The following is an 18,936-nucleotide window of genomic DNA, read 5'->3' on the forward strand; positions in this document are numbered from 1 at the left end:
GTTCTCTGCTCAAATGTCAATATGCAAGGCACGTGGAGATCCCTGCAGGGAGGTGGCGGCAGCAGAGGAAGCTAGTTGGTATGCTGGTGGCTGCAGCCTGGGCCTCGTTGGCAGAATTGAGGGGCTGGGGGCCCTGGCATCTTTCCCTCTGGCAAGCCCACTGTGGCCCTCTCAAGGGGGTGCTGCTGGGGTTGGGTCATGTTCAAGGCCAGCCTCACAGTGGTAGGTGGAGAACTGACTGCATCTTTCCGCCCAACCCTTTTCTCTGCAGAGGCAGGAGCTAAGCACGGTAATCATCCTTAACAGAGAGCTCCCAGGGGGCTAAGCTGCAGGCTCCGGGGACCTTCCCAGTCCTATGTGTCACCCCCACCACCTTAAGGATGAGGAGTCTGAGCTCGGCACTGTGGCAATTAGAACCCACTCTGAAAGCCACCCAGTGTCTATCAAGCACCTGTGGTGTGTCTGATAATGTCGTGAGAGTAGGGAACAAAGCAGCAGACAGGACAGTGGGGCCCTGGTCTGGGGAAACATTCAGGGAGGTGGGGGTTGGGAGAGGGAGACAATAATCCGGCAAGGAGCAAGATGAGTGAGACCTGTGTCTCGGTCGGCATTCTGTTGCCACAACAAAATACCAGGGTAATTTATAAAGAGCAGAAGTTTAGATGACTCTCAGATTCGGAGGCTGGGAAGCCCAAGAGTGTGGTGCTGACACGGGGTGAGGGCTTGTCCTGCCAGTCCATAGCACATCAGAGGGTGTCACGTAGAGAGAGCAAGGGCTCCAGCTTGGATCACTCCTCCTCTTCTTACAAAGCCACCAGTGCCACCATGGGCACCACTTGTGACCACCTCTGAGCCTAATTATCTCCCAAGCCCTTCCTGCCTAATGGCGTTAACCACAGGGCTTTGGGGATGTGTGCAATATGGAGAACACATTTGAATCATAACTATGGTGAAGACTGAGGGAAGGAATCAAATCGGAAGTGGAAGAGAGCGACAGGGAGGAAGGCACTGACTTTGTGAGGTAGTTAGAATGGGCTTCCTAGAGAAGATGACTTGTGAACTGAGACCTACAGAGAAGGTGCCACCATGTGTCATCTTGGGAGATAGAGACCATATGTGCAAAGGCCCTGAGGTAGGACTGAAGCCAGCATCTTCACGGGCGTTGTTGCTAGAATTGAGTGGGTGGGAGGATGGAAGGCAGATAAAGGTGTCCCTGGGCATCTTGGAGTAACTTATATAAGAATGCAGAAGGCAGAGGCTGAGCAAATCATGCTCCAAGGAGAACCCAAACACCAGAGGAGGCAGGAAATACCCCAGACAACACCAGAGAGAGGTCTTCACCAACTTCTCAGCTGAGCTTTGTTGTGGGGTTGAATGGAATGGTGGCAGTGTTGCAGGGATGGTTCAAAGCTCAGTTCTGCCACCCACCTGCTATGTGACCTTGGACAGTTTTCATTACCTCTCTGAGCCTCCTCTGTGAAGTGGACAAAGCAGTAGGCCTTCTCCGCCTGTGCTCCCTCTTGCTCTCCCCTGTGCAGGCTCTTGAGCATCTCAGTTTTGAGCCCTGGTATAGCCTTAGTGCCTGGAACAGTAAGTACTCAGTAAATACGGATTGCCTGAGTGACTAAATTACAATGAGATCCCCTTGCCTAGGCCTGAAACATAGAAGAGGCTCAATAAGTGTTAGCAGTGTTTAAGTCTTATTTGATCCAACCCACATCCACCCTGCTCTCTGTAGTGCTGTGGAGCAAAGCGTGGCCACCAGGTCCTCTGGTGGCATTTTGTGTTGTGGCCTCTGCCCTTTTCTTGCTGCCTTTCATGGCTTGCCCTAGGGATTTTCAGCCCCACCCTCCGAGGAAGGAAAGGTGCTTCCTCATCTCTGCTCCCTCTACCTCACCCATGAGATGGGTGGCACTCATCTCAGACAGGCAGATCTCCAGGTTTTGGGATCTCCCAGATTTTGGGATCAGCTGGGGCTGAAGGGTGGAAGAAAAATTTTGTATTGCTCTGTGGCCCATCATGCCCTTCCTGTCCTAAAATGTTTGAGAAATTATAGAGGGCGGTGGATTCAAATATTTCTGAGGTTGTTGTTTTTGTTTAATTGTGGCCAAAATTCATATTAGCATCTGTACTAGCTAGCTTTCCCATCACTGAGACAAGATACCAGGCACCTACAAGTTACAAGAGAAGAGGTTTCATTTAGCTCAGTGTTTTGGGAGGTTCAGTCCGTGATGGGCTGGCTTCAAGGCATTGCAGCCAGGAAAGATGGGAGGAGCCAGGGCAAGATGAGTCCACTGGTAAGTACAGCACCCCATGGTCCAGTCAGCTTTCACGTGCCTCACCTTTGAACACAGGATACTTCCACGGGACACGCTGGGTGTAACCATAGCATCAGCTTAACTATTTATCAAATCTACATTGAGTATTGTTAAATTCACTGACACCAGAAATCATTTCATCCTGGAAGACTAAAACCCTTTGCATAACGATCCTCCTTCCCCAGCACTACTGTGTTAGTCAGTTTTCTGTCACTGTGACAAAATACCCAAGATTAATCAATTTCAAAAGAAAAATCTGTTTATAGTTCGGTTTCAGGAGTTTCAGTCAGAGGTGGTTAGGCCCTGTCACTGGGCCTGTGGCAAGACTGAACTTCATGCCATACATCAAAGATGCTCATGTCCTTGGAAGCAGGAAGCAGGGGTAGAGGCAGGGCCCCAGTATCCCCTTCAAGGGCATGGTACCAGTGTCCTAACCTCCTTGTTTAGGTCCCACCTCCAAAAGCTTCCACTGTAGCTGGAGACTGAGCCTGAACCACATGAGTATTTGGGGCCATCTCAGATCTAAACCATAGCTTCATCTTTCTCCTTTCTTTCTGTCTGTGTGAGTTTGATCCCCTAGGCACCTCAGAAGAGTGGATTTGCCCTTCTGGAACAGCTGACTTCACTCAGCACAAGGTCCCCAAGGTTCACCTGTGTTGCAGCCTGTGCTAGACTTGCCTTCCTTTTGAAGGCTAGACACTATTCCTTGTAGATCTCCTCAATCTCTGAGGGCCTCTGGGACAGAGTACCATCACCTGGGTGGCTCATAAGCAAGAGAAACTGATTTCTCTCCCTGTGGGAGGCTGGGAAGCCCAGGATTGAGGGGCTGGCAGTCTCTGTGAAGGGTGTTTCCTAGTTCAGAGGTGGCCACTGTGTCTGACAGGAGGCGAGCACTCTTTCCTGGGCCTCTTTGGAGTCCACTCAAGGGGACTCCACCTTCTTGACCTAATCCCTTTCCAGAGCCCTGCTGGGGATAGGGTTTGGTTTGTGAGTTGGAAGGTCATAGATCTTTGGTGGCAGAAGTATCGGCCACATCTGTTGATGTGTCCATCTGTCAGTGGGCACCTCATTGCCTCCACCTGTAGTTTCTCGTGGACAGCGTTGCTGTGAGCAGGGGTGGAAAAATGCATCTCTGAGACTCTGCTTTCAGTTCCCTGGGGGATTCACCTGGAAGTGAGCCTGCCGAATCATGTGACCCTACTTTCCACTTTTGAGGAACTGTCACACTGTTTTCCCCAGCAGCTGTGCCACGTTCCTATACCTGGTCTTTGCATAGGGCTTCTGGTGTCCCCACATCTTCACTGGTCTCCATCTGTTTTTCTCATAGCAGCCATCCTAGTCCTAGTGAGTGTGAGGCAATGTGAAGCGTTTCCCATCCATCTTCACAGTGGACGTGTGTGTGAGATGCCACAGCAGAATGATGACAGGGCTGGAGGTCACAGCTGGGACACAGTGGGGACCAGAGGCAAGGCCAGTTCTGTCAGTTTTGTCATCCTAGCCTTCACCTGGTTTCACATTCCCCAGGGGAAGAGGCAAGAGTGGCATCTCCTAGTGAGCCCTTGGCCAAAGAGGGACTTGTTCTAGAACATTCCATGAGGTAGATGTGGTGTATGTCCAAGAAGGACAGAGAAGGTCCTGGAGGAGGCAGCATTGGGGGACTGGCCACGGGGCATGGATGGAAAAGCAGATAGAGGCAATGGAATGCCAGTGGCATGGCGACGAGAGACAGCAAGATGGGTCCTGAGGAAGTCGTGTGCCTGAGAGCCACACTGGCTAGGGAAAAGGGAGTCAGCCCCTGCTGGCATTAGGATGTGGGCAGCCCCTTCCCTTCAGGCCACAGCTCTTAGCTGGGGGTCAAAGAGAAAGACAAAATGGATCCCAGGGTGCAGAAACCTTTGGCACGATCAGGAGGCAGAGGAGGAGCCATGAACATTTCAAGAAGGGGCAGGAGAGGTTCAGGAGAAACAGAAAGAGCGTCTGGAGCCAGCCCTGCTGCTCCTAGTTCCACCCAAGGTGAATTCCAAGGGCAGAACTGGACCCAGGGAGGGCTCCCTGCGGTCAGCACTCTACCTCCCGTGGGCGTGGGTCGGGGCGATGCGGTTCCTGAGAAGAGTCAGAGTTGGGCCGAGCTCACCTTTGGCACAGCTGGTGTGGAGAAGGGTTGGGTCAGCCTGTGGGACGAGGGTGGTGGGGACAGGAGCGGAGAAAGGGAGAGCAGGGGAAGCAACTGCATTGCGTGGCTGGAGCGCAGGTGTGCTGCGTGAGCCCTTGGGGTGCATGTGCCTCCTGGCTGATTTGGGGAGCCATGTTGCCTAATGCTCCAGACGCATCACCTCTGCTGGGTTCTGATGGGGGGGGGTGCAGTGCCAAGCCTGGGCACACGTGGCACATCCCAGAGCCACTGTGAGAGGTGCTCTGGTGACGAGGCCTTTTCCTCCCACCAAGTGCTTCCATTGCATCATCCTTGTATTTGTGTCAGCTGTTTTATTCAAGAGGGATCCCTCCTCTGCTGGTGGACACAGCGTCCAGAGCAAACCTTGTTCATCTCCAAGTTAGTTTCCCAATGGTACACACTCCCCTAGAACCATTTGACACGGAGGCAATATGCGTAAAGGCTTGTAGGGCATTGCCACTCCCCTCTCCAGATGTGAGTGTGAAGGCTGGGAGGGTTTGGGAGGAGTGTTCTGCACCAGGCTAGCAGCAGGGCAGTCAGGCATGTCCCTGGTCCCTCAGTACCGCTGGCTGTGGTCTCTCAGCCAGCTTCTGCACAGCCACAGCTCCCTACAAGGATGCAGACTGCATCCTCAGTTCTCTGTGCCTCAGTCAGCATGTAGTCTGCTCAAGGGGTGACCGGAAGGAACAGCCTTTGCAAGACTGATGCTCCTCTGCCACATCCAGTCATACGCTTTCTTGGTGGCCTCAGACCACTTGTGGTCCCCATTCTCAGATGAATGTTAGACCCTCCAGTGGCCTCAAGGCTACATGGAGCTCATAGGTCTTCAGAAAGAAACAAGATGGAACCAGAAAGAGCAGAGCTTTGAGCTGGGAGGATGGGGTTTGAAGTCTCCATCCAAGCTTCCAGGCCCAGTGACTTAGGGTGGATCACTTAACCTTGGGTGAACCTAAGCCTCCTTAGCTGTGATTTAAGGATGGTCCCAACAGCCCTGTGAGGCCATTTCAAGGATTAATGATAGTGCACTCCAGGCATGGGGCATAGCAATGAATTCTAGTAACAACTCTCAGCTCTCATTTGTCAATGAGGTACCAGGTGACTCCCATGTCTCTCCCTCAAAATAATCACTGAGTCCCTCTAGGGGACCCAGAACTTCTCACTGTTCACCACTACTAGGCAACCAGACGTGGCTACTATCTGGGCTCCCATGCTAGTGTATAGTGGGACTTTAAGGGCATTAAAATAAATGATGGTTATTACATGGAACAAGGCCAGGAGTAGAGCAGGGAGGCCTGTGTGGGGACAGAGCAGCCATGTGCAGAGCACCAGCAGTCTGGATGTCAGAAGGTCCACTCTCAGGGAAAGGGGACTCTAGCAGAGCTTTGAGCAGCAGAGGGGCCAGAGGCAGCTCCAGCTCCTCTGGAGGACGGACATCAGGAGCTAGGGTAGAAGTGGGGGCAACCATATCCCTGAAAGAAAGCGTCCATTAGGCATGCTTTGGACAGCAGGTAACAGAAAAACCTAAGTGACAGGAGCTTAGACATGAAGACTATTTCCTGTTCTGTTCCCCTCAGAAGTGTGGGGCTAGACAGCTCCACATGTGCCTGGCCAATTAGGGAGTCTTTCCTTCCTCTTGTTGCTTCATGGCTGCAAGACCACTGCCTCTGCTCCTGCCATCACAGTCTCTCAGGGCTGTGTCCAAACCATAGTGGTGGAGGAGGTTCTCTCTTCCTTTACCTTTCTCTTTTCAGATGGAAAATCCTTCTGAGAATCCCCCGTCAGATACCTTCCCCATGTCTCTTGGCTCAACTTGGCTTAGAACTACCTGTTTCTCCTGGAAGGAGGGAATGGATGGCCTAAGCTGTCATCATTTCCTGGGGCTGCTCCTGTTACTTCCAAGCAGAGTCAGAGCTCCATGGTAAAGCAGGTCAGGAGACAGCAGGTGGCCAGGCCACTACCAGTGCATAACTCTCATTTTATCAATGAGCCTACCCCAGGGTACCCAGTGTGGGACCTGGCTTTGAGATGCTGATGAAACACAGGCTCTGCAGGCAGGTCAGGCTCTGCCTTGCAAATCTTGGACCCATCGCTTTACTCCTTGGTGAGGCTGTATGTCAGTTTCCTCGTCTGGAAAATGGGAGTAGCAAGAGAACCATAGAGGAGGAACTCAGTGAGGGACATTGTGTAAAGTGCTGAGCACAGTACCTGGAACCCAGGGGACAGTTTAGTGACCAATTTAGTGTGTGATTCTTTTTCTAGTACTGTCACCTGCAGCAGGGGTGCTGCTGGCTCAGGCTGCCTCTCAGTTTCGTATTCCTTCCTGTAGATGAATTCTGTCTGCGCAAGCGCTGCTTAGATTTTGATGATTGAGGCAGAGGCTGATGGAACTGCTGGGATAAAGACTTTGTTTTCTTCTGATGTGAAGGATTTGTGCAGAGTGGTAGAGCAGTGGGGGGGTTGTTGGCCGTGCTAAGTGCTTAGTGGGGGCCGCAGTGCTGCTGCCCTGGGAGTGGCCTGGGCTCGGCTGCATGGACATCCTGTTCCTCTTGACTCCCTGCCTGCCGGGCTCAGTGTCCTGGAGCTGGACAGGCCAGGAGGGAGTCAAGGGTGGGGCGAGGCTCCAGTGTGGGGTGAGAGTCCAAAGATGGGCCTCTTGTGTGGACCAGGCCTGGTCATTATTCTGTGCCCTGGAGGCATAGCACCAAGGGGTCTGACCTGGCAGAGGGCACAGGGTCAAGGCACAACCGCCCAGTGTCCCCAGCCTCACCAAGGCCTGCCCTGGTCTGATGTGCACCTCCTCACCTGCATGTCCTACAGCACACAGCCTCTCAGGAGGGCTGCAGAAAGCCAGCCCTTCTCTGTGTCTCTCCCAGGAGGCTACCTGAGCCCCATCTAAGCCCAGCCTAAGCTTCTTGACATCTCACCTGCCGTCCCTCCACACCACACTCAGCCATCATGGAGTCGTTATCCCTTGCCAGGCCCCCCACACACTGCCCTTGTCCCTGGTAGATTTCCCTGCCTCCCCCTACACCCCCAGGGTCCCAGGCCTGGAGGTTGATTCCAGGAGGTTAATTCCCCCTGAGGCTGGCCTCCCTGGGGTGGACTTTGAGGCCAGGCTTCACTGTGAGCTGCTGGAAGCTGAGTGGGATCCCACAGGGCAGTGGATTTGCAGCTGTGATTCAGTGAAAGAGGATTCTGAGATGGGGGACTGTGCTTATAGTACAGTGTCACCACAGGGGCCTCTCAGGAGGGAGGAAGAGGCCAGTCACAGGAGGTGTGATGCTGTGCTAGAGGAACTGAGCTGGATGCTGGGCTGGCAGCTGTGATAACAGAGCACAGTGGGCAGTGGCTCAGCTAAGGTGTCCCCAGAGGAGCCGCGCACATGATGTAGAGCGAAGCTCTTCCCTGAGCTGCAGAAAGAAGGGGTCCTCTGGCCCACTCCATGCTGCTGACTTGTGGAAGCGCAGGATTATTCATCTGTGTCATGAGAGTTCTGAATTGGTGGCAGTTTGACAGCAGTGCAGTGTGAGGGAGGGGACAGCTGCAGCCAGCACCTCCAGCCCTAGGTGGCTTAGCACCATAGTCCCAGGGCACCTTCCCCAGTGGTATCCACTGCCCTCCTGCCTGACCTCCCTCTCCTGGTCCTCTGGGTCCCTCTTCACCAATGTGCACATCCTGTCTGAGAAGCCAGACCTGGACAGGCGAAGGCTGGGCCTGCAGCAGGCAGATCCCTGGCACAAATCCACCGGACCACCCACCCAGACATCCCATAACCTTGGAGAAGCCAATGATGGCTAATGGTGGTTAATGTTCATTAAGCATTCCTTGTGGGCCACAGGCTAACCCACATGCCTGTTTGTCTCTGAATTTGACTCTCTTCTTGATTCCTTACAAAGCAGGCAGGTGCCACCCTTATGCTCCTCTTTAGAGGTTAAATAACTTGCCTGAGGTAACAGGGCTGAGCCTTCCGCTGGACAGTTTGAGCCGGAATCTCTCCTCTCCACCACCTCTGCCTAGGGAGATCATAGACATAAAAGGCTTTTCCTGGTGGTGGGCATAGGACATGCTTAGTTAAATAATTTTTCAGAAACAAAGAAATGGGTGAGCTGCCCTAGTGACCTTGGCCCTCCTGAGGCCTGACAGCCCCTCTTTGCCCTGGGGACAGCCAGTGCTACCCTCTCTTTGGGTGTTGACCTGATATGGGATGTTTTGTCCCTTTGACCTAGGTTGACCTAGGTTTGTTGTGGCCTGTCCTCTTTTTCCATAAATCCCTCTTCTATGCCCAAGACTGGTTCCCCAGGAGCAATGAAGGCTTCCAGATCGGCCCTGCTCCTGGACACCCCCTTCTCTGCCACCCTGAAGGCCCTGTGCCCCACCTCCATGGTCCTGAGTTGTCCTGGGGACCTTCTGCACCTCTCCTGTTCTCTCACCTTGCCTGCCTGACTCTTGCTCCCTCCCAGCTCACCGGAAACGACACTCCATCCAGCAAGCCCTGCAGCAGGACCATCACGCCTTCTCTGCATCAAGTTGTCCCGAATTGGCCCACTACCTGATTCCATTACACTTAAAGTTCCCTGTGCCCCGCCAGACTGAGCCCTTCATGTACAGGACAGTGTCTGAGGCTTCTTTGAGTCCCCTGCCCCAGTACAGGGATATACTTAGCAGGTGCTTGTGTCTGCAGCGCAAATGACCAATGGACCATCAGGATAGATGACAGAGAAGGAACCCCCAGGAGGCAGGAGCCCCAGGGGGCAGGAGACCCCTAGGGAAGAAGAGTGGAGCCCTGACCAGAAACACTGCCTTCTCCAGGGTGTGCGGGCTGCCTACAGAGCTGTGACTCCCCCAGGCTAACACCTCCTACTCTAACATCCTGCAGGTAAACTTGGTGCTGGGAGATGGCCGGTCCCTAGGCCTCACGATCCGCGGGGGAGCTGAGTATGGCCTTGGCATTTACATCACTGGCGTGGACACAGGCTCGGAAGCAGAAAGCAGTGGGCTCAAGGTGAGGGGCAGCAGGTGGGGGGAGGCGGGAGGGAAAGGCCCACATGGAGCCCTTGCAGCTGATTTGACTCAGCCTTCCACAGGGTACTCGGTGCCCCCTTGAGGACCAGCCCTGGCTGGATCGCCTGGCTGGCTCCTGATCCTCAAATTCTCAGCCCTGACTTCAGCACAGTGGCCTCTTGTGCAATGCTAGGCAGTGGGCCAGCCAGCCCTTCATGGTTATGGTTCTGCAGACACTTCAGATGGCTCATGGCTTAGGATGGTGCCTGGAGAAGGGAGAGGAGAAAAAGCAGGGAGTGGGATTGGAACAGCCTCAGGGCTGGCGCTCAATCTGGGGCAACCAGCTGCTGTGTGCATGGCATCATTCTATTTTGAGGGGGGCTGACTATGTGCCAGCATTTGATTGACTTCACAGGTATGCTACCCTGCAGGGTTGGTTGTTACCCTTATTTTCTGCTTGGGGAAACTGAGGCCCAGAGAGGTTACATCAACTTTCTGAGGGCATACAGCTGGCTGATTGCAGAGCAGCACTGAAACCCAGAGAAGAGTTAATTCCAAAGCTCAAAATCCTACCTGCTAACCACCCTGCTGGGGAGGGCCAGTGACCTGCTAGACAGCCAGAGACATTGCCCATGAGGACCCTGGATCCAGGACCCAAGTCACTGAAAAAATGACAGTGTATGTTTGGCTACATCTGGATGCCAGGACATAGAATGGTGACCATGGACTCAGGTGACTTTTGTGCCAGACCTGGGGGACAGGATATGGGAGAGGCTGGATGGGTATAGGAGCTGGGGAGACAGGACGCTGGGACCTCAGCAGTTGTCCTCTGGTCCCTCTTCTGGAGGACATTACATGAGGCCATATGCAGTGTCCTTGTAAGTACACAAATGGTTTCCAGATTTTGTTAGTGGTAAATAAACTGAATGAATCTATTTAAGAGAAAGAGAGAAGAAGTAGGTAAGAGAGGTTAGGAACTGGCCTGAGAGACTGAACCTCTCTCTGCCCCACTGTTATTGGTGGTGATATTTGTTGTCATGGTGACCTTTTGTCTAGAGCTGCTATCTAAGGTGTCATGCTAAATGCTTCACACTCAATCTCTTACCTAATTTTCACACCGATATATGAAGAAAAAAAAAATATATATATATATGTGGTATATATACTGCATTACAGTATATATACTGCATTACTGAGAAACAACAGCAAGCAACTTGCCCAAGGTTACCCAGCTAAGAAGCACTAGGGGCAGGATTTGAACTCACAAGAACACCAAGGCCCTGTTCTTAGCCATCAAAGTACCCCACCTCTCAGGGATAGAGCAGGAAGTTGTTATCTACAGTTGACAGTGGAAGAAATGGAATCTCACAGAACTAAAAGGACCTGCCCAAGGTGACAGGTAGGATTTCAACTCAGGGCTGGTGGAGCCAGGGGTGCAGAAGACCAGTGTCCTGGGACCTGCTGCAAACCAAGTGTGGCTGTGGATGTATCCTTCCCTGCCCTGGGTTGAACAGTTTCCCTTCTGAAACAGGAAGAGAACAGTAGGGCTGGATGACTGTGGAGATTTTCCCCTAGGCTTGCGCATTTTCCCAGACGGCCAGAGGGCTCACACACCAGGAACACACTCCACTTTCACTCATAGGTTCCCATATTTACTGTGATGCCAGAGTGGTAACGAACTGGCAGGTCTCTCCAGGTGAGAGGAAGGAAGTGGCCATCCTGTGCCGGCATCTATCCATGCCTGCCTCCCCTCCTTCCTTCCCTTGAATCAGCAAGTCCACACCAGTGACTCCTCTGGGCCCAGCAGCATGCTCCATGACTTCTGAACTGGGCAGCACCTTCCCTGACCTCCTGGAGCTGATACCCTAATTACACAACTTTACTTCATCCCAATTGTGGTGAATACCAAGGTGGCGAATCCCATGGCGGAGGGAGTGAGTAACAGGACGATCAGCCCTAGCCTTGGATTCTGGGAAGGTTTCCCAGAGGAAGAAGCATAGCAATTGAAAGTTAAAAGAAGAGAACAAAACTAATTATGTGAAAGATGGAAAGAGAATTCCAGGCAGAAAAAACAGCAAGGTAGGGAGAAGGTGCCAGTGGACAAGGCCGGCAAGACAAATAGGACAGGATGTCACTGGGTATGTAATTCCCTTGAGGCTGTGCAGCTGTGAAAAGCTGATGATCACCCCGTAATCCCAGCACACTAGTCAAATGCGCTGAGGATGTAGCTCAGTGCCTCAGTTCCAAGACCCTGGGGTCAGTCCTCAGCACCAAAACAAACAAAACAACAATAAAAAGATGATGATGATGGAACTGTGCAGTTATAAATGTGGAAGGTGTATTACTGAGTGGCCACAGGCCTGCCTACCAGCAGGATCTCATTCATACTGAGCACATATGCAAAAATATGCATGGAGAAACATCTCCAAGGGGCTGCACCGGTGTATCCATGGTGGTTATCCCAAGTGCCTAAGATTACAGGCAATTTCACCTATTCTTCACATCCATAGGCAGTGTCTGAATGGAGTGTGTATGACTTTTATAATAGGGTAAGGGCAACAAAAAAGCGATTTCCATTTTGAAAGGAGGCAAAGGAAAAATATTCCACAGAAGTTTTCCGGCCGCTTGTGCGCACCTCTTGGTGGCAGGCATTTGGAGGCTTTATTTGCTCATAAAATGCCCACCTTCGGTAAAGTCCTTTCACCTCCAATCCCCTCTATAGTAAAGCGTTTTATTGCCCCTACCGCTCTGTTCCTCTCCCATCTGAGGCTTTTTGGCTGTGCCAACACCTGCCTACACACGCTCGGGCATCCAGGGCTGATTAATTCTGTTTATTGCAGTGCATTTGCAGTGGAATTAGGCATATTGAAATGGAATAAAGGGCTTAGCTGTGTGGGTGGTGGAGCCAAGAACAGGCTTTATTTGTAAATAGGGCTCCTTGTGGCTGTGCAGAGCTTTCCCGGGGCGAAAATGCTGCCTTGTGCTGGGCGTCCAGCTGCTTGGCCCACTTAGCTGCCCTGGGCCCAGTTGGAGATCCAGGAGGGGCAGGACGACCCTACCCCAAGTGGAGGAGCACTTAGGGAGGTCAGGAAGGCCCCCGGCACTTACCCCGGGGGATGGCCCATGGAACTTGGAACTTTCCCGCCCTCCCCGTGGGGTCTGACAGCCCCCTTCACATTTGCCTTTGGATTTTTATACCTCTGCACCTGCCCCTTAACTTCAAATCTCACCAAAGAACAGGCCATTTTTTGTTTCTTTGAGGACAGCGGAGATTGGCATTTAAAAATAATCATAAGGATAGCAGTTGCCAGTTATTAACCAGTTATTATGAGTCAGACGCTGTGTGAACACTTTAGATATGCTTTGATTTAATCCTCTCAGTAGCTCCCTGGTGAGCATTAACTGCATGATTTAACAGATGAGCAACTAAGTCTCAGAGTGGTACAGTGACTTGCCCAGAATGACACTGGGATCCTCTGGAGGTCATGAGCTTTGTTCTGCCACCTCCCGAGGACCCCAACTTGACCTGGAATCTCTGTCGCCAGGAGAGCGACACTTGTCCAGTGGCCACTTGTCAGGTGTCTGGTGCAGTGTCTCACTGACAGGGAGGCGCTCTGCTGTGCAGAACTGTGCTGTGTGTGGGAGTCTGGCTTGTGGGTCACCTTCACTGGTGGGGCCAGCGAGGCTGGGCTGACCCCGCTGCACACTGGCTTTTGTCAGGCTCTCTTCTGCCCACCCAGTGCCTGTGGGCTGAGCACTCAGCAAACAGGCAGCCGATCTTCCCGTGTCATCCCCTGGGACCCTAGGCACAGCTCTACGAGGCAGAGACTCCAGGGAGTGGCTCTGTCTCCATAATGACGCTCTCCCAGCTCACTGCGGGAGGCCGAGGCTATGTTCTCAACGCACTGTGCCCCCTGCCTGAGACAAACATCTGCACATGTGAGGTGTTCAGGAAACAGTTCTTGACTTGAAGAAGGGACGATGGCCAGGCAGAACCAGGCATCTTTCCTCTGTGGCTCTCATCTTGGACCCTGTGCCCTTGGCATCTTGCTTGGCTTTGGGCTCAGGAAGGCTACAGAGCAACTGCTGCCCCCCAGTGAGGTCCACTCATTTTCATTGGTGCTTGTGGATATTAGGAAGTCACCACTTTTTCTGGTTGGGGGACAGACAGCAGGAAGAAGTCTACACTCAAGGTTCCTGGTGGGGGAAGGATACGATTACTACGCAATATTTGTTTCTGTTTTTAGTTTTTTGAGATAAAGTCTCACTATGTTTCAGGCTGAAGTTGAACTCACTATGTAGCCCAGGCTGGCCGTGAGCATGCAATGATCTTTCTGCTTCAGCCTCCCAAGTGCTGAGATTACAAGCATGTGCCACTGTGCGCAGCTGTACTATTTGTTCAGTGAAGACTACTTAAATGTGCTTTGCTCCGTCACATAGCTATACTTACTGACTTGAGTAAGTATCCAAAGAATGCAGGGAGAAGCAATAGTCGATATTGAATCTTCTTAGAAATCACCACCATAGTGATTGTGGCTGATTTGATGGTAGTCATAATAAAGATGACAAAAATGAGGTCTTAATATTTATATAATTCTTGAAGGTTAAAAAGCGTTTGAGAGGGCATAATATGACTGATTTTTATGGCTGCTAATAAATTATAACTGTGATTATGGCTGATTTTATGACAATTCTGAAAAAGATGACCAGAATAATGGCCTAATATTTATGTAATTCTATGTATGTGTCAAAGGAGTTGAGTTTTCAGTTAAAAACAATTTTTAATAAAACAGAAAACCTGAGCCCAGATGCTTTCGTGAATGAATTTTACCAAGAAGTTAAGGAAGAACTATCATGAAATGTTTTCCTGAAAACAGAAGATAAGGAAACATTTCCTACCTCGTTTTATGAGGCCTGCATTATATAAGACCAAGACCAAACATACTCAGTACAAGAGATGAAAACAAAAGACCACGATTCTTCATGAGCACAAATGCAAACATCGTCAACAAAATATGAACAAAAAGTAAATCCAACCTACTTAGAAGGAAACATGTATCACTACTGTCTTAGTTACTTTTTACTGGTCATCGAGACAAAATACCTGATGCACCAAGTTGGAAAGGAAAGGTTTATTTCTTATAGTTTTTGGAGGTTTCAGTTCACACTCAGTTGGCTCCAAGGCAGGGTGGCATGGTGGGGCATGGCAGCAACCAGCAAAAGGGAGAGACACACCTTCCTACCTCCACCCCTATGTGGGTGTAGCACTGACTCCATCAATGCAAGCTCTAGACAATGAACCAATCACAAATGCATAATGCAAATTCATGAGGCCTGGGGGCCACAGACATAAACCATGACATTCCACTCCTGGCCCCCAGGACTCATGTATATCTTTTATACAAAAGACATTTAGTTCAACTCCAAGAGTTGCCAAAGTCCTAACAGCTGCTGAGGAGTCCAAGTCCCAAGTTTCCTCCAAAATCTATGGCAAACTCTTTAACTGTAACCCCCAGTACAAATGAAACAAGGTTAAACATTTCTGAAATGTAAAAGCACAAGATAAACATTACCATTCCAAAAGCTACAAACAGGGGAATATAAAGCATTGGAAACAAAGCAAGTCCAACATCCAGTAGGACGAACATTAAATCCTAGTGTTCCATGCTCAGCATCTGAAGCAATCTGGTTGCAAGCTCCAAAAAGCTTGGGTGATTCCACCCCTATGGCATTTACAGGGATTTCAGTTCCCGCAGCTTTTCTTTTAAACTCTTTCTGCTCACTTTTTGCAGCTTTCCTTGGATGATCCGCATCCCTGGCTTTTCCAAACTTCTGACGTCTCCATTGCACCTTTGGCTTCACCTTTACATCTTTACAAATTGCCCTCTCAGGGGCATACTGCTTGGCCTCCCAGGCCCTTTGCAATTGAGGTGGAAGCCGTCTTACCCTCAGAATTTGTGCATTTTCCTTGCACCCAAAATCAGCACCATGTGGATGCCACCAAGGTTTGCTGCCAGCTGGAGCAGTAGCCAGGCTTTTTTCTCTCTTGACTGTAAGGATTAATTGCCTGGATCACTGGGCTCTGTGAACCTGATTGTGAAGAAAAGCTTCTCTATGTTGCCACCATTCTGGAACCTTATGTGGCCTCCATCGCCATTCTGGAGCAAAGTGCTCTGCAGCTTTCTCCTCTGAGCAAATTCTTTCACTTTTGCAGTTTTGAGGTTGCAAAGGGTAGAGACCCACTGCTTCCTAGGATGCCCTGGGGCCATCTTTCTTATCTTTCTGTTTCTAAGCAATCAGAGTCTCAACTCTGTCTTTACAATCTACAGCTTTACTGGAGGTTTCCTTCTGGCCAAATTCACAGAGTTATAAATTATCCTGCAGGGCTCTTTGCTCTTAATTTGCAACATAAAGCTGGCTAAAAGCCCCCAACAATAGCCATGCCACAGCCTCAATATTTGACTGCCTTGAAATTTCCTTTTGCGGATTCATCAGTCCATTGCCCTTAGTTTCAGTCTCAGGCAGGCTCTGGGCATGAGCAAAATGCAGACAAAATTTCTGCCAAGCCTAACACACATGCTGGGAAGTCCAACTAATGCAGTCCTTCTTCCCAGCAGACACCTCCTAAGCCTGGTCTTTACCATCAAGCTTTCTATCAGCCTTCTGGTCTGCTGACCCCTGAACAGAATCTCCTCTACGGAACAGCCTAAGCTGTTCCAACTCTGTGCATCCAGGTGACATGTCCGAACCTTTCCAAACTCTGCCCACAAGCCATTTCTAAAGCCTCTCGAAAAACATGGTCAGGTATAGTCACAGCAAACGGCCCCACTCCTCGGTACCAAATTATGTCTTAGTTACTTTTTACTTGTCGCTGAGACAAAATACCTGATGCACCAAGTTGGAAAAGGAAAGGTATATTTCTTACAGTTTTTGGAGGTTTCAGTCTATACTCAGTTGACTCCAAGGCAGGGTGGCATGGCAGGGCTGCAGTTCATGGCAGCTGCAAACAGCAAGGCATAAAGCAGCAAGAGAGCAAGACACATCTTCTTCCTGTCATTACATCACATCTTGGCTCCACCCCTATGTGAGTGTAGTAGCACTGACACCATCAATCCAAGCGCCAGATGATGAACCAATCACAAATGCATAATGCAAATGCATGAGGCCTGGGGGGCCACAGGCATAAACCATGACAACTACCAGGAGGGTTTATGCTAGGAGGGCAAAGCTGGTTCACCATTTGAAAACCAGCACAATAAATAAACTAAAAGAGAAAAAAACAAAAAACATGTGCTCAAAAAAAGTGCTTTATAACTTAACAAACTGGGAGACAAAAGGAGCTTCTTTTGATGAAAGACATCTACAATGAAATCTGCAGTGTTTATTTCATGATGCAAAAATCTGTATTAATTTCATGATGATAAGCAAAGATTTCCTACAAGCTTAAAATAAGGCCAAAATGTCTCAGCAGACCTATTCAGTGTCCCATGAGAAGCTATAGTCAATGTAATAAGTCAAGAAAAAGAAATGAAACACTGTTTACAGAGAGAGACTGATTTATATAGAAAATTCCAAGAATCTGCAAAAAGCAAACAAAAAGCACAAAATGAAAACACCTGGAACTAATAAATGAGATTAGCAAGCCAAAAGGATACAAAGTCAGTCTCCAAAAATCAATTATATTTCTATGTGCTAGGAATGAATGAGAGGAATTCAAGGTTAATAAAAACCATACCATTTAGAGTAGCACGGAACAGTACTTAGATGTCATATCTAACAAAATGTGTTAGATATTCATCAGTTTTTAATATGTTGAAAACCTCAAAATGGAGAGGCTCTAAATAAATTGGGAGGTATCATGGATAGGAATAATATGAAAATGTCCAGGTTCCCTAATTTGATTTAGGCTGATTATATACCAATTTTAATCTCAAAAGGCCTTTTAAAAAAATCTTTATAAGTAACTTCTAAATTTTTCCTGAAAGGGTAAAGAAACATAGAGGAGCTGAAGTAATTCTGAAATAGATGAACCTAGTAGGAGTTCACTTTGATTTAACCCAGTAGGAGTTCACGCTGACTTAACTTCAAGACGGACTTAACTTCAAGACTTAATGTAAAGCAACAGTAAACAAAACAGTGCACTAGTCATAAAAAGAGAAGCACATTGATCAATGGAACAGAATTAGAGTCCAGAAGTCAACTATATAAATATAACTGATTGCTGGCAAAAGTGCACAGGTCACTCAGTGGAGAAAGTAGATGTTTCAACAAATGGAGCAAAAAACAACCCGATCTCATTTTGCATGCAGATTAACTCCAAATGATCCCTAGGCTTTAGAGTAAAGCATAAAACTATACCTGTAGAGGAACACATAGGATGAAGTTTGCATAACCTTAGGTTGGGCAAAGTGTGGTCCAGAAAAGAAAATACTGACAAAATGGAGTTCATTACGTTAGACTTTTGCTCCACCTAAGACACTTTCTATAGCATGAATGAAAATACATTTCTAACCAAGGACTTGTAATGAAAACATTCAAAGCATTCAGCAAGTAAGCAGAGGGGCTGGAGAGCTTCTCTATTACAACTGAAGTGGTGGACATTGAACCTCTGCATGTGTCAAAACCCGTAGTTCCGTTCCTCAGAGTGAATTTTACTGTGTGTAAGATTTTAAAACTCAATCCTGACGTGGAGAGGGATGGCTAAGAGGCGGAAGATAAAGTGCCCACCAGTGAAGACACAGGAGCTTGCCTGTCCCTCGGCTGCACTAAAAGAAAGTGATAAGAAAGTAATTGAGAAACATCAGAGCAGAAGGAGCAAATAAGACTCTATATAAACACTGGACCTAAATTGGCAATTTTTTTTTTCTCAAAAGGGTATGGATTGGGAATTCTGACTTCATTTCCAAAAAATAAGTAGGTGTGCTTTAGAAAATGAGAGCCAGGTTTTAAGAAAAGGAAGAAAATGGAATAATACCTGAGGTGCTGTCGCAGTCAGCCATGTCAGTATGGACTCACTTATTTTTTAAGAAATGTACACCCAGAGATAAATACAGAGGCATGTGTATGCATGACTTGTCCATACATAGGGTTCCTTGTTGTGCCCTTTGGGGGAGTCTGGAGGTAGAGACACCTTAATAAGAGGAGGTACACCCTTCTCTTAGGGTTAGGGTTGGGATTAGCCCTTGGTTTCCAAATGAAAAGAACCAGAGCACTTCATAGGAGGGGTTGAATCCAGCTCTAGGCTAAAAAAGGTACAAGTTGAGCCTGTAATATTCTGCACCAGAAAGTAAAGACCTGCAAAACAGTAAACAGATAATCATATGCAATGTGCCCCAAAGCAGTCTAGATTAGGTGTTCCCAGTGGTCAAAGAAAATAAGTGTTCATGAGTCTAGACTAATGTAACTACCGAAGAGCTAAATAAACAGTAAGTGAGAAAGAAAGGG

General features: G+C 49.2%; 1 protein-coding gene across 7 annotated transcripts in view; it reads left to right on the forward strand.

Annotated features, from left to right (window-relative positions):
* Whrn (whirlin) overlaps positions 1 to 18,936 on the forward strand; it is a 90,200-nt gene that overhangs the window by 25,488 nt on the left and 45,776 nt on the right. For all 7 annotated transcript variants that reach the window (XM_003478847.5, XM_063260177.1, XM_013143000.3 and 4 more), the window contains exon 3: positions 9,368 to 9,493. In XM_003478847.5, the coding sequence (XP_003478895.1) occupies positions 9,368 to 9,493 (126 nt within the window). The remainder of the gene's footprint in view (positions 1 to 9,367; positions 9,494 to 18,936) is intronic.

The sequence above is a fragment of the Cavia porcellus genome, unplaced genomic scaffold (assembly GCF_034190915.1).
Source record: "Cavia porcellus strain 051 isolate PalLab524CR breed Dunkin Hartley unplaced genomic scaffold, mCavPor4.1 scaffold_1, whole genome shotgun sequence".
NCBI lineage: Eukaryota > Metazoa > Chordata > Mammalia > Rodentia > Caviidae > Cavia > Cavia porcellus.